We start from the raw sequence: 14,461 nt of genomic DNA, 5'->3' as shown, positions 1-14,461 counted from the left end.
TGGAAATGTCATGTATAAGAAAAAGCCAGAAACTTAATTTTTGCTAGACTGAAGAGGATATCAAGGGGAATAGGTTTAAAGGGTAGGGTGAGGCCAGGCTGGGAAGGACTTTTAAGGGCTCAACAAAAAGAGTTTTTGATACTAAAGGTAACAGGGAAACCTTGAGATTTACTTAATTTTTTATGTAATGTGGTCAGTCCTATAATTTAGGAATGTGCCTCTGACAGCTCTATGGAAGAAGAGACTGAAGAGGGGAAAGACTTGAGGCAGGAAGGCCAATTAGAAAGCTATTTCAGTAGTCTGAGTGGGAGATAATGAGAACTTCATCTATGACAGTGACTGTGTGAATGAAGAAGAGAGATATGGAGAAGACTGTAGAGATATAACAGAAGTGTAGAGTAGAGAAAGTCTCCAATGCTTAGAGCCAAGTAAGTTGATGCTCTTGACAGAAATAGATAAGTTCAGAAGAAAGATGGGGAAAGATAATAAATTTGAGATTTAGTACCCAGGGCCAGAAAGAAAGAATGAAGTCTGGTATTGTATATCAGTTGAGGGAGGATAAGGGTGTAAGAATGTTTGAGTCTTTGTGCCTCAATGATTTCACTGATCTCATTAATAAAGGAATTGAACATTTATCCTTTCCAGATCAAGAAGGAAAAACCCTCTTGGAGAAATTCTGTGGATAATTAAGCCTGCCAGTACAATTCCTGACTCATCCTTTTCCCTCAACACATTCTGATAATTATAGTTATTTAACAGTAATTGCAATTATTACTCCACATTAATGGTAGGGTACTATAGTATAGATTATCCTTTTTTGAAAGTATATAATCCAAAATAATTTCTACTCGGCACTGGAATGTATCACCACAGGGGATCCTAATTATTCTGTAAGAATGTCATAGGTACAGGATTGGAAGAAATCTTGAGCATCAGGTTGTTCAACTACCTTCAGGCCTACCCAAGACAGTCAAAAGAAGAGCTGGCATTTGAACTGAGGAACCTCTGACTTCAGAGACAGGGCTCTTTTGTCCACACACTGCTGTCTTTGCATCCACCACAGTCTTTTAAAAGTTTTTTCTGTTCTTCTATTTATAATGTATATATTCTTGATTTACTCATTCAGACACATGTTGTTTCTTCACTAGCTGCTTCTTCCTGGATTTTTTACCCTGGTACCTAACATAGCATATCGAGTAGGTGATTAATAATTAACCTCAAATGAAACCTTCCATGATTTCTCCAGGCACAAATTTCACATAGCACTTCATATCTCTGTAATGTTCTCAGCCTCTAGAAAAGATAGATTCCTATGCTTCATTATGTGAATGTGACCCTGGGCTCTTAAAAGTCAATACAGAACCCCAAAGAGATAATAAGGAAAAAGTCATGTACAAAATTATTCATAGCTGCGCTCTTTGTGGAGGCAAAAAATTGGAAAATGAGGAGATGCCCTTCAATTGGGGAATGGCTGAACAAATTGTGGTATATGTTGGTGATGGAATACTATTGTGCTAAAAGGAATAATAAAGTGGAGGAGTTCCATGGAGACTGGAACAACCTCCAGGAAGTGATGCAGAGTGAGAGGAGCAGAACCAGGAGAACATTGAACACAGAGACTGAGACACTGTGGTACAATCGAATATAATGGACTTCTCCATTAGTGGCAATGCAGTGATCCTGAACAACTTGGAGGGATCCATGAGAAAGAACATTATCCACATTCAGAGGAAACACTGTGGAAGTAAAACAACTGAAGAAAAACAACTGCTTGAATACATGGATCGAAGGGATATGGTTGGGGATGTAGACTAAATGAACATCCTAATGCAAATATCAACAGCATAGAAATAGGTTCTGATCAAGGACACAAGTAATACCCAATGAAATTGAGAGTAGGCTGTGGTAAGGGTGGGTGGAAGGAAGGGAGGGAAATAATGTGATTATTGTAACTAAGGAATAATGTTCTAAATTGACTAAATAATTCAAATGGAAAAAAAAGTCAATACAGAGAAGGATCTCTCTCAGTCTTCTTTGCTGGACTTTGCCTACATCATGTCTGATAACTGTAGCTCTGTCACAGGCTCTTTTTTTCCTTCTATACTGCTTCACTTGGTGATCTCACGAAATCAATGATCATCTCTATGTTCTATTTATCCAGTCAAAAATCTATTTCCTTTCCTCTAGACTTCATCTTCCTAATCTTCAACTGCCTAGTTCTAGATGTCTCAGAGATATTAAACTCTGTTTAATGTACAAAATCAAACTCATTCTTTCTGAAGGGCACCACCACCTTCTTAGGCATCAAGGGTTGCAACCTAGATGTCATCCTCAACTCCTCACTTTCTCTCAACCCCACATCCAACCTCTCTCAGGCCACATAGCTAAGAAGTGTCTGAGGTCATATTTGAACCCAGGACTTCCCATCTCTGTGCCTGACTCTCAATCCACTGAGCCACCTAGCTGCCCCCCGCAACATTCCCTTCTAAACTCTAGCATTATCATGATGCAGACCCTCATCACTTCATGCCTGCACTATTTTCTTTTTTTTCTTTTCCCAAAAATATTTCAAACTCTTTATTATTGAATGCCCATTTCCCCCTCTGTATGACTTCTTTCATCATGACAAATTATAAAACAAATAAATAGACAAAATGGTCCTCAGTCTTATGTAGTCTCCAAAGGGTGATTATGGCAAAGAGGGATAAAAAGGAGTGAAAAGTTGAAAAACTGAGTGGTTCTTGGATCTACAAACATTAATTTAACTGCTGGCACTCTAAAGTTAAACTGTTTATCAACACTCTCTAATTGATAAATTAATAAATCAACAAATATTTATTGAATACTATATTTACTAAGTTCTGAGGATACAAAGAAAAGGCAAAGTGTCTTTGACTTAAGACTTTTAATGGGAGAGGAAAACATAAAAAAACATAAATATGGAATAAATAGAGGTAACTTTAGATAGGATGGCCTTAGTTGGGGGGAGGAGGGGAGGAGTGGTGGAGATGGGACAAAGAGGGCAGAGGACAGGAAAGAACCATCAAGAAATGGCTCCAGGAGGAGATAGCACCTAAGCTGAGTCTTCAGGAAGGAAGCTGGGGATTCTAACAATTGGAAGTTAAGAGGAGAGTATTTCGAAGCATGAGGTATAGGAGTATAACATGCCAGTGTGGCTGCACGGCAGAATTTGATGAAGTAAAGTAGAATGGAAGAAGATCAGAATGGTAAAACAGTGATGGAATGTGAAGAGCTTAAAGTGCCACAAGAATTTTTTGAGTAAGGGGATAATAGGGTTAGACTTACACTTTAGAAAAATCACTCTGGCAGTTAACAAAAAGATAGTTTGGAGGAGGAATTTGGAGGGGGAAAAGCTTGAGAATGGGAGACCAATGAGAAAGTATTATAATGGTTTAGGCCAGAGATGATGATCATTTGAACAAATATGGTGGTTAAGTGGGTGGAAAGAGATTTATTAGAGACATAGAAAAAGAAATTATAAGGCTCAGCAACTGATTGGATACATAGAGTGAATGAGGATGACACTGAAGTTGTGAAACTAAGTAACTGGAAGAATGGTGAGTGGTGCCCTCAACAAAACAGGGAAGTTCAGAAGAGGTAACGTTTTTGGGGAAAACAAATGTGTTCCATTTTAGTCCTATTGAGATATCTATGGAACATTCAGTTTAAAATGTCTAATGGGAAATTGGTGGTGCAGACTAGAACTCAGGAGAGAGATGAGAACTGAAGCTGATTATTGTCTGCATAGATATAATTAAACTCTGTAAAAAAATAGACTAGAACTCTGGACTTCAATCCCCACAGCCCTTGCTCCACTTCCCCAAAATGCTTTGAAATCGCACGGGAATTCTCAGGTGGGCCAAGATTGAAAAGGGATTTAACCTGATTACAAAGGCTTTTGAGGGTCTTTTGGACTTCCATTTTGGGGCAGATGTGGCTCTTTCCATAATGTAGGTGAGGTCTTGTCTAGGCCTCTGGCCTAGGCACGTTTTCCTTATCCTGTATTTTCTTTAATCCTTAATCCTTAATAAACCTCTAAAAAATATAATACTCCTTGCAGAGAGAAACTAATTTCTACCTGCCTCAGTCTCCCCTAAATTTTAATCTTTACAACTCATAGGAACTGATAAGACTACCATGAAAGAAGATATAGGAAGGAAAGAGAAGAGGATCCAGAATAGAGCTCTGAGGAAAACCCATAGTTAGTGGGCATGACATAAATGAAGATTCAGAAAAAAGAATGAAAAAGAATTGGCAATGAAGAATCACAACTGTAGTTGACCTAGAAGGCAGTGGCAAAAGTACATTGTGGCAGCACATTACCACTGAAGACTTAGCAAAAAGTGGCCAAGAAATCATCAGTCATTAAATTACCAATTAATCAGTCAACCAGAATTTATTAAATATCTTAAGTGAGCAGATCATATAGAAAGGGCAAACCTGAGTGTTATATTGGTATTCATGAAATATTCCAAGAGTAAGATGGAACTCTTCATGGAAAGATATGGGTAAGATTTGCAGAGGAAGAAAAGGTTTCAATATTTAACAATGAGAAATGTATTCATGTTGATGAAGTCACAAATTGATTGACATATTAAAGTAAATGTTTCTTATACTCTACTCTACACTGACATTGCTGTATCATTACTGGGTCATCCTGAATATTTGTGTATATGGTATATTATGTCAGCTAGTTTGTAAACCTGTGTCTTAGTCACCCTCCTATTTTCCCACTGTGCTGTTCTAGAGCCATAGACAAATGGCTGCTAAATGACAGAAAGAAGGAATTTCTTACCACTGAGCCACCCGACCCTTGCTGTATCTTGCGCTGTAGCTGGGTGACTCGCCTCCGGGCTCCCTCGATCTGCTCTTCCAGAAGGCTGGCTGGGTTACGACTATACACCTCTCGAAAATGCTGCAGAGTGGGGACAGGAGAACATGATCCAGAGTGTGGAAACCATTAGGAAGATCCAGCAGCCACAGGAAGACCATGAAGAGAGGCTGCCCTAGTAGCAGATGATGATCCTCTCACTATCCATTAGGGTAAGAAACCAATGACTAGAAAACAGCCTTTAAAAAAAGCATTTGGAAGAGCAGTGAGGTCTACAGAGAACTAGATCTAGAGTTAGGAGGACCTGGGTTCAAATGTGGCCTCAGATACTTCCTACCTGTGTGACCTGGGGCTAATCACTTAATCTCTACTGTCTGGCCCTTACCACTTTTCTGTCTTAGAAATGATAAGAAGAAGGTAAAGATTAGAAAAAAATTGGAGTCAAAAGGAAGGGGGAAGAAACGGGAAGAAGAGATCTGGACCACAGTTCTAGAGAAACACCAATAACTGTTAATGTTTCACATGATCCTTTCAGTTGAGGGGTGGGGAGAGGGGGACAAGCTAAAGCCACATCGAAGCAGCTGTCTATGAGGGATATCATTTGTCTGGGATTCCTTGCCCATCTTCTTAGCCAGTCCATAGCTGACATTTCCTATGAGGTTTAACCAACATGTGCTTCTCCTGTGCAAGGCTAAGAGAAAGGAAACACATGTAACAAAAGCTCCTATGTACATGAAAGGTCTCCTGGTGTAAAGGACAGAGATGCCTCCATCTTGGAAGGCCTGGGTTCAAGGCCCACCTTGGGCATATTTGGGCTATATGATCCTAAGTGAATAATTAAACTTCTTAGGTTCTCAGGCAATGTTCAAAGGCTAGAAGCAGCAGAGACTATACCAATTTACTCTTGCAGAGGGAGTTTCCTCATCTTGGAAGTGTGTCAAATGAATGAAATCAGAGGTCCCCACCTGTACCCCATATAATCAAGCATTTTATAAAGTAAGCAATTGAAAGTTTACAGCATTTCTGCTTTACAGTCACTATTCAAAGATAAATGACAGTATCTGTTCTTAAGGAGCTGATGGCCTTGAGAGAGCGATTCCTTTCAGGAAGCATTATGGGATAAATCTGCCTATTCCCTTACATCCTATGGATTTCTGTCCTTTGCACTCCCAGATAGGCCAACCCATTAGAGCTTTCTTTTCTAGGCATCATCACTAAAATCTTGTTAAAACAAGTTCTAAAGCATGACATTATTTTCTTTTGGAATTTTACGATACTGTTAAATGTGAGTGGGCCATCAGTTAGTTGAAACTTGGAAGTCTGTTGTCAAACAGTTCTTCATTCTAATAGGATTTGAACTGTAAGTTAGTTTACACTTGCTAACACGTTATTTATAGATTTAAACAGAGTTCAAAATGAATGGGATTTTAGACATCAGCTACTCCAACCCTTGATTTTATTGAAATGTGTTTCAGAACACAGAGTACACATTAACTCTATAATGTCAGCTAAGAGGAAAGGTGAATGAACATAGGGATAGCTAGGTGGCACAGTAGATAGAGTGCCTGACCTGTAGTCAAAAAGACTCATCTTGGCAAGATCAAATCTGGATTCAGATACTGTGACTCTGGGTAAATCACTTAACCCTATGTGCCTCAGTTTTCCCCTCTATAAAATGTGTAGGAGATGGAAGTGACAAATCACTCCAGCATCTTTGCCAAGAAAATCCCAAACGGGGCTATTACAAGTTACAAGTGACTAAATAACAACAAAATTCTAGGGGCAGCTAGGTAGTTCAGTGGTTAGGGAACTAGGCCTGGAGATGGGAGGTCCTAAATTCAAATTCTGGCCTCACAAACATCTGTTAATTGTAGGACCTTGGGCAAGTCATTTAACCCCCATTGCCTAGCCCTTATTGCCTTCTGCCTTGGAAGAAATACTTAGTATTGTTTAGATTCTGAAATAAAAGATAAGGGTTGTTTTTTTTCTTTAAAGTGAATGAGCACAAATGGATAAAAAAGAAACATTACAAACAAGCAGAAGAAAACAAAGCCCATGTTATCCATGTCTGAAATATGTCTGTTTCTGCATTTTAAGTTTATCACCTCTCTGACAAAGGGTGACTAGTATGTTTCATTTTCAGTCTTTTAGGCTCTTTGTTTATTATTTTATTGATCAGAGTGTGAATCTTTCAAAAGTAGCTAGGAAGCTCAGAGGATCAAAACCCAGGCCTGGAGACAGAAGGTCCTGTGTTGCCCCAGACACTTCCCATGTGATCCTGAGTGAGTCACTTAACCCTAACTGCCTAGCTTTTACCACTCTTCTTCCTTAGAAATGATATTTAGAAATGAAGCTAAGGCAAAAAGTGAGGGATTAAAAAAAAAGTTTATAATGTCATTGTATTAATTATTCTTTTAACAGTTTACTTCACTCTGCATCAATTCATAGAAGTCTTTCCAGTTTCCTTTGAAAATGACATTTTATCATTCCTTGGCATAGTAGTCCATTATATTCATATAACATTCCCTAGTAGGGCAGTCCCTTAGTTTCCAATTTTGGGATACTATTTAAAAGATATCTTTTTGCATAGAGATCCTTTCCTTTCTTTGACCTTTTTGCATTTTAGGCCTAGTAGTGATATCAATGGGTACATACAGATTAGTGTATTTCTGGGCATAGTTCCAAATTGTTTTCCAGAATGGAAAAGACCAATCTACAACTCCATCAATAGCGTAATTCCATAAAACACTTCCATAGTAATATTTGTCATTTTCCTCTTTTGTCATCTTTGACAGTTTTCTAGGTATGAGGCAAACCTCAGAATTTCTTTAATTTGCACTTCTCTAATTATTATGTAAAGCATTTTTATATGGTTAACAATTTAGATTTTTTTCACTTAAAAACTGCCTGTTCGTATTCTTTTACTATTAATATATTAGGAAGTGGCTCTTAGTCTTACAAATTCGAATCAGTTTCTTATACAGAAACAAAGAAATATGGTAGAAAGATTTTTTTGTCTAGTTTCCAATTTTGTTTCTAAAAGTTTTAAATTTTACATAATTAAATTTGATTTTTTTGTGTGATTCTCTCTATCATTTGTTTAGTCATGAACTTTTCTCCTATTCATAAATTGAAAAGGCTTGTTCCTCTCATTTATTTTAAAATGTAACGTCTTATATCCAGTTCCTGTATCCATTTGGAACTTAACTTGTGGTTTATGGTGTGAGGTGTCAGTCTAAATCCAATTTCTACCGGACTGCTATCAGCTTTCCAGCAGTTTTTGTCAAACAGTAAGTACTTTCCTCAGTAACTATAGTTTTGGAGTTTATCAAACACTATGTAGCTGTGTTTGTTTTCTTCTGTATTTTCTTTACCTAATCTGTTCCACTGAATGACCTCTCTAGGTCTTAACCAATCCTAACTTTTAATAATTATTGCTCTGTAGTGTAGTTAAAGATCTGGTTCTGAAAGACTACCTTCCTTCACACTTTTTCACAATTGCCTTAAAGTTTCTTGTTAATCTAACATTTTTAAGAATAATAGCAGATATTTAGGTAGAGCTTTAAGGTTTGCAAAACACTTTATAGACATCATTTCATTCAATAGAAGATATTATTTTGTCCTCATTTTACAGATGAGGAAACTGAGGCTCAGAGAAGTTAAGGGTTGGCCTACAATTACATAGTTATTAGATATTGAATTTGAACTTGAGTTTCTTCTAATTCCAAGACCAGGGGCCAGGGATCTTTTCATTATATAGGAATTCTTAACCTTTTTTTGTTACAGATCCCTTTGGAAATCTAGTGCAGCCTATGGACCACTTTTCATTATAATGTTTTTTAAAAAATATATAACTGATGCAAATATTAAATTTTAATTAGATATTAGTGAAAATAAAGACATATTTTTTCCCCTTTCAAAAGTTCATGGACCTTCTAAAATCTATCCACATCTGTGGATCCCAGATAAGAAGCTATACTATACTAGGATGCCTCTATGATTTTATCGTGATTGTGATTCTATATATGAGTCCCTAAAAACAGGGATTGTTTAGTTGAAATTGTTTTGTCTCACAAAAGTTGCTGGTACTCTTTTGAAGGATACTTTTGGTCATCTTTGGTACCCATGCTACTATCGGAGGAAAAGGAAAGCATAACAGATGGAAATATAGACCACAGTCTGGGTAAACAATACCTGTAACTCCTTCTCCTCTTGCCTCAGCATATTTTGTAGGATCTGAGTGGCATGCTTCTGCACTTCAGGATCCTAGGAACAGAAGAAATACACTATAGTGGTAAGGCTTAAGAGACTCAGCTTGTAGACTTAGATCTTTTCTATCCATTAATTGCAGGAGTAACAGTTAAGGTATGGCTTTGTTGAGGGCTGATTATGCATCATGAATATGTTCTTATAAGCCTGAATTCCCAAAGTTCTTAGAAAGCTAGTGCTTCCATCTACCCTTGTTAAACTGTCTTCCATTCTTTACCTATCTTCTTGAACCCCTGGCTCCAATTCTGCTTCAGTTCCATCTTTTCCCCTCTCAATGTCTCACTTCTATGAACCTCTTCAGCATGTAATTCCTTCTCTTCTTGCCCCTGCTGTCTTTCTCAAATCCCTGTCTTTCTCCTCCCCAAATCTGCTTTTCCTCTTCCAAGACACTTCCTTTGATTACGACCTCTTCTAAAACATAAGTCTAACATTGAATTGCTGTTCATCTACAATCATTTGTACCTTTTTGTTGTTCTACATCTCTGCTTTCTGTGTTATGAATCCTGTCCCATTCCCATTTCTCACCTCTCTATCTTAGTATGAGAATTCCTAAGTTTAGAGCTTTGAACACAGAGGGAATTCAATAAATGTTGCTGAGGGAATAAACAAGAGTAGCATTGAATATTAAAACGAGGAAGAAACTAAGATAGGTAAAAACTTTTCTTTTTGGTTTACATCTTTGTGGGTCTATCTTCTCAGTTTACTATTACTTAACTATAAAGTGAGCAAAATCCTTTCAATTCCATTTGCTCCCCAACATTATGAAGAAGACTTTGAAGGAAACAATAGAAGGAAGAGAACTGAGACTGAGGAGAGGAAATAAGAGTAGTTACCTGTAGGGGCTTGGGCCCTGTGATGTGCTGTAGAGGTGGCAGAGGGGGAGGTGGTGGAGGTGGAGGAATAACTGGGATTGCCCGGGAGGTTCCTAGTGAACCTAGGTCCTGTTGGAGCCCAGACACCCCAACAGATGAAGGAGAAGAGCCCAAAAGAGTCAGTGCTACATAGGCACCAGCTAGAGAACAAAAAAGAAAGAAAATCATTGGAAGATAAAAATGGAAGATTGCTACCCCTTCCTTTCAACCTGTGGTACAACACATACACTGTTAATGTACAGATTTTTTTTGACATCTTTTCTCCTTACCATCCTAATTCTATTCTTTTCCTTTTCCATCCCTGCCTAATTTACTCCCTTCCCCTTCAATCAAGCACACATCTTTCTTCTCTTTCTTTGTACCCTGAGATATATCTAATCTCAGCCAGTTAGTGTCTTTTCTTCCCTCTTCTAACTCTTTCCTTAACATTTGCTGCTTTTATTTCAACCTTTTGGGTTAATGCCAGAAGAGCACTAGCATAAACTCAGCTATTAGGCCTCCCAAGTTGTCCCCTAGACAGAGAGGAAGAGAAGACTAAACCATAAAGAGATCTTGAGGGTAGGGGCATTATGGAACTCAAAAGCATAATATGAATGATAATAAAGTTATCTGAAGAAAGACTGACAGTGCTGCCATTTCAAATGGTAATTGGAAATTGCATAGGCCTAAGATGATTATTCTATGTCAAGATTAAAAGAGCTTTTAGCTCCCTGCTTTCTTTCTCCCCTCTCCCTTCCTTTAATTCAGCCCATCCTAGCTCATTCACCTCCCCTGTTCTTTCTGACTACCCAGCTCCCTCCAACTCACATTTGATGAGCTTCACTACTTCCAAGTGTGAACTGTTGGTCACCATTGTGCCATTTACCTGTTGGAGTCAGAAAAGAATATCAGGGTTGTAGAGACAATCCCACAGCTCAAAGCTACCTATTTCTTCAAATAAACCCTACTCAAGACTCAGCACTCCTTTACTCTCACTTGCACTATCAATTTGTCACCACATTCCTGTCCCTCTCCTTTTATTATTGACATTTGCTTAATATAGTCTACAGCTGACTGAGTTTGGTCTCTCCAATAAGGCCATAAACTCTTATATTTTAAATAACCTTTCACAACCCTAGTTCTGAGTGCTAGCCATTGTATGTGAGAGAGAGAGGTGCTAACTATGTTTCTGATTGATCTAAGCCCCTGGAGTACTTGTAGAATGAAGACCCTTCCAACACTAGAGACTCCCTCAGTGATTCCAAGATTCTCTTATGGAAAATGTAACAGAAGAAAAGCTAGACGAATAACATAATGCTAAAGATGGAATGGCTCTTGGATTTCTAAGCAAGTACAAACTCAAATAGAAATGGATCCCTGCTAGCTACATCCTGACTCAGAAAAACACTAATTAACATCATGTTGTACTATATTTATTTTGTTACATATTTCCCAATTACATTTTAACTGGGTTCTATAGCAGGAATTTGGCACCTCTGATCTAAATCTTTCACTTTACAGATGAGGAGACTGAAGCCCAAAGAAGGTTACTCAGTTCATTCATTAGCAGCCAGGGTTAGAACCCAGGTCCCCTACTCATAAAAGATATGAGTAAAAGAGGAAGAAGAATGACTTTCATTTGCCTTGAAGCAGTTTTATAAGTTCACTGGGGAGCTGAGAATGGAACTCAGATGTCCTGATTACCAGAGTTCCATTTTTCTTGATGAACACATCACTTTCTCTATTTCTCTGCTACCCAAACATTCCTAATTCTTCACTCAGAAGTTGATGAACCTTGGTTCTAGCTGGGACAAATGGAAAGCATAAAGAAAAGTTGCCTTCTTGCCACCTGTCTAGAAGCTGACTCACTTTGATGATCCGGTCACCCTCCTTTACACCAGCTTTCATGGCTGCACCTCCTGTAATGAAAAAACAAAGTATAAACAATTTCTCCCACAGGCTTCTACATCAGTTTCACTGAGTTGATCATATACCACAAACTCACCATCCGTGTCTTCTCTCTGCCTAAGATTTATCTCATCTGTCTTGCCTTAGCTAGGTGCCTTAGGGATTAGGGCTAAGTCTTGCTATTAAGTTTATTCTCCAGTACCCCCATGCATCACTGCTACTGAATTTCTGAAATTTCCTCCCTTCACATTTCTCCTGCTCAGCCTGGACAATAAAGACTAAGATGAGGGATGGGGGGGGGGGGGGGGGGTGCATTCATCAAAAGGGGAAGAGTAGCTCACAGGTAGTTAGGGTCAGGAACTAGCAAAGAATGAATACAGATAGAAATGGATTTGACTAAAGACAGGATCTGATAGCTTTCTATTCAAACAAAAATTAATTCTTAATGTAGTCTTCTTAACCCCTCCCTCAGTGTGAAGAATAGGTGTCAATTGTATTAAAGATAACTAACAACTCATTTACAAAGTGCTTAAGGTTTAAACTTTCCTAAGCAACTTCCTCTGAGATAAAGAGTCCAATTGTTAATATTTCCATCTTATAAAGAAAACTCAGACTCAGAAAGGTTACTTGACTTATGCAGAATTACAGAACTAATAAATGTTAGAGCCAGAACTGATAAATAGATTCTTCTGAACAAATGAATGAAGAATTTATTAAATGCTAACGAACTATGTGATAAATATAAATAGAAATTGCCGTTCCCCTGCTCTCAAGAAGCTCACATTCTAATAAAGCAAACAACAGGTACAGAAAATTTTGGCTACAGGTCAGATGGAAAAGTTCCATGATCCTCAATGCCCTTCTGATTCTAAAAAACAGAACATTATTCTATGCTGATTCCAATTCTAAAATAATAAAATATTAAGAGTATGACTTCCTTTTTACCAACTGGACATTTCTAACTGGGTGTTCCATAAGCACCTCAACTAAACATGTCCAAAACAAAACTTGTCTGTTCTCCCCAAAACACTCCTCTTCCAAATTTCCTTATTTTTATCCTGTCCAATTATCCTTCCAGTACCCAAGCTTGCAATCCTCAGTGTCAGGCTGGACTCCTCATTCTACTTTACCTCACAAGTTTACTCTATTGTCAAAACTTGTTTTTACTTCCATGAGCCTTGCATATCTATTCCCTTCTTTCCACTAACACAGCTATGCAATTGGCTAGGCTAGAAAGGTAATCTGGGCCTAGGTTGTGAAGCATTCCCTACTGCCTGTGGGGGAAAAAATAAAATCTGATGTTTGGCATTTTAAGTGTTTCATAATGGTAGGCCTATCCTATCTTTCAATCCATTATCCATCCCATTATGTACATTATGATTTAGTCTAGCTGGTCTTCTCACTGGTCCTTATACATGGCTCTCATCTCCTTATCTTTGCACTGGATTTCATTGACACTGAATGTATTTCCTCCTCAACTCTGCCTCTTAGAAGCTTCTTTCATGACTCAACTTAAGCATCATCTTTTACAGAAGCCTTCTTCATTCCCTCAGCTTTTAGTGCCTATAAAATACACCCATTTGTACAAAGGATCATAGATTTACAGCTGGAAAGAACCTCAGATGCCATCTAGTACAACTCCTTCATTTTATAGATCAAGAAATGGGGCTCAAAAAAGTTAAATGACTTTGAAGCTAGTTTTAAATGTTAGGTCTTACTGACTCCCAGGCCTATGTGTTATCCACCACACCATGCTAATTCATGTTTTCTCCCTTTCCTAATGTTGTTCATCTTGAAAGGGCAGAAACCACTTTTGTCTTTTTATGCCCAGGGCTTTGTAGAGTGCCCAGCATCTACTAGATACTGAATAAATGCCTACTGATTCATTTCAACTGAGCAAAGAACCACAGTGACTATGTTTGAAATTGTAATAGTAAAGAGTAAAGTTGAACAGCAAGAAGTACTCTGAATGTGAGATAAGCAAGAATATTTCTCTAAAGGTACCAAAAAAAGAGAGATCTTTCTTGACCTTGACTATAATCACAGAATCTCAAAAGAATCCTCTCAGAAGACTAACTATACAGTCATCTGATTCAACACCTAGCTCAACAAGAATTCCTTCTGGTATCCCTGATAGGTAGTCATCTCTGTGAAAACTTCTAATGAGAAGGAGCCCATTCCTTCCAGAGCCAGCCCATTCCATGGTGGTACTGTTCTCACTTTTTAAAGAGTTTCTCCTTCCATCTTGCCTTTCTGCCTTCATCCATTGCTCCTAATTTTGCCCTTTGTTTAAAAAAAAAAAAAGTTAAATCCCTCTACCATAAGCTATCACCTCCAATACAGGACTAGGAATAAGCTATCCTTCTTGGAGGAGTCCAATAATTTCCTGCTACTTGATGTTCAGTTTAATAATAAATAGGAAGATGGCAGAGAAATCTACTACACATATACATAAAATAAGAACAAGAAGGAAACCCTGAGTTCCTTGTTTTTTGCTGACTTCACATCTATGATCATATTAAAACTTTAGCTCCCTCAAAAGAAGTTCACTTCCAAAGGAGAGGAAAAAAAATCTAGAAAT

General features: G+C 38.0%; 1 protein-coding gene across 20 annotated transcripts in view; it reads right to left on the bottom strand.

The window, feature by feature from the left end:
- The window catches only part of ARHGEF11 (Rho guanine nucleotide exchange factor 11), a 166,148-nt gene that overhangs the window by 56,539 nt on the left and 95,148 nt on the right, over nucleotides 1-14,461 (bottom strand). For all 20 annotated transcript variants that reach the window (XM_056816225.1, XM_056816219.1, XM_056816229.1 and 17 more), the window contains 5 exons: nucleotides 11,842-11,891; nucleotides 10,801-10,858; nucleotides 9,955-10,133; nucleotides 9,047-9,118; nucleotides 4,817-4,936 (listed from right to left, as the gene is read on the bottom strand). In XM_056816225.1, coding sequence (XP_056672203.1) covers nucleotides 4,817-4,936; nucleotides 9,047-9,118; nucleotides 9,955-10,133; nucleotides 10,801-10,858; nucleotides 11,842-11,891 — 479 coding nt within the window. The remainder of the gene's footprint in view (nucleotides 1-4,816; nucleotides 4,937-9,046; nucleotides 9,119-9,954; nucleotides 10,134-10,800; nucleotides 10,859-11,841; nucleotides 11,892-14,461) is intronic.

This window comes from Monodelphis domestica, chromosome 2, assembly GCF_027887165.1.
Source record: "Monodelphis domestica isolate mMonDom1 chromosome 2, mMonDom1.pri, whole genome shotgun sequence".
Taxonomy (NCBI): Eukaryota; Metazoa; Chordata; class Mammalia; order Didelphimorphia; family Didelphidae; genus Monodelphis; species Monodelphis domestica.
This window is presented reverse-complemented; position numbering and strand designations above follow the sequence as displayed.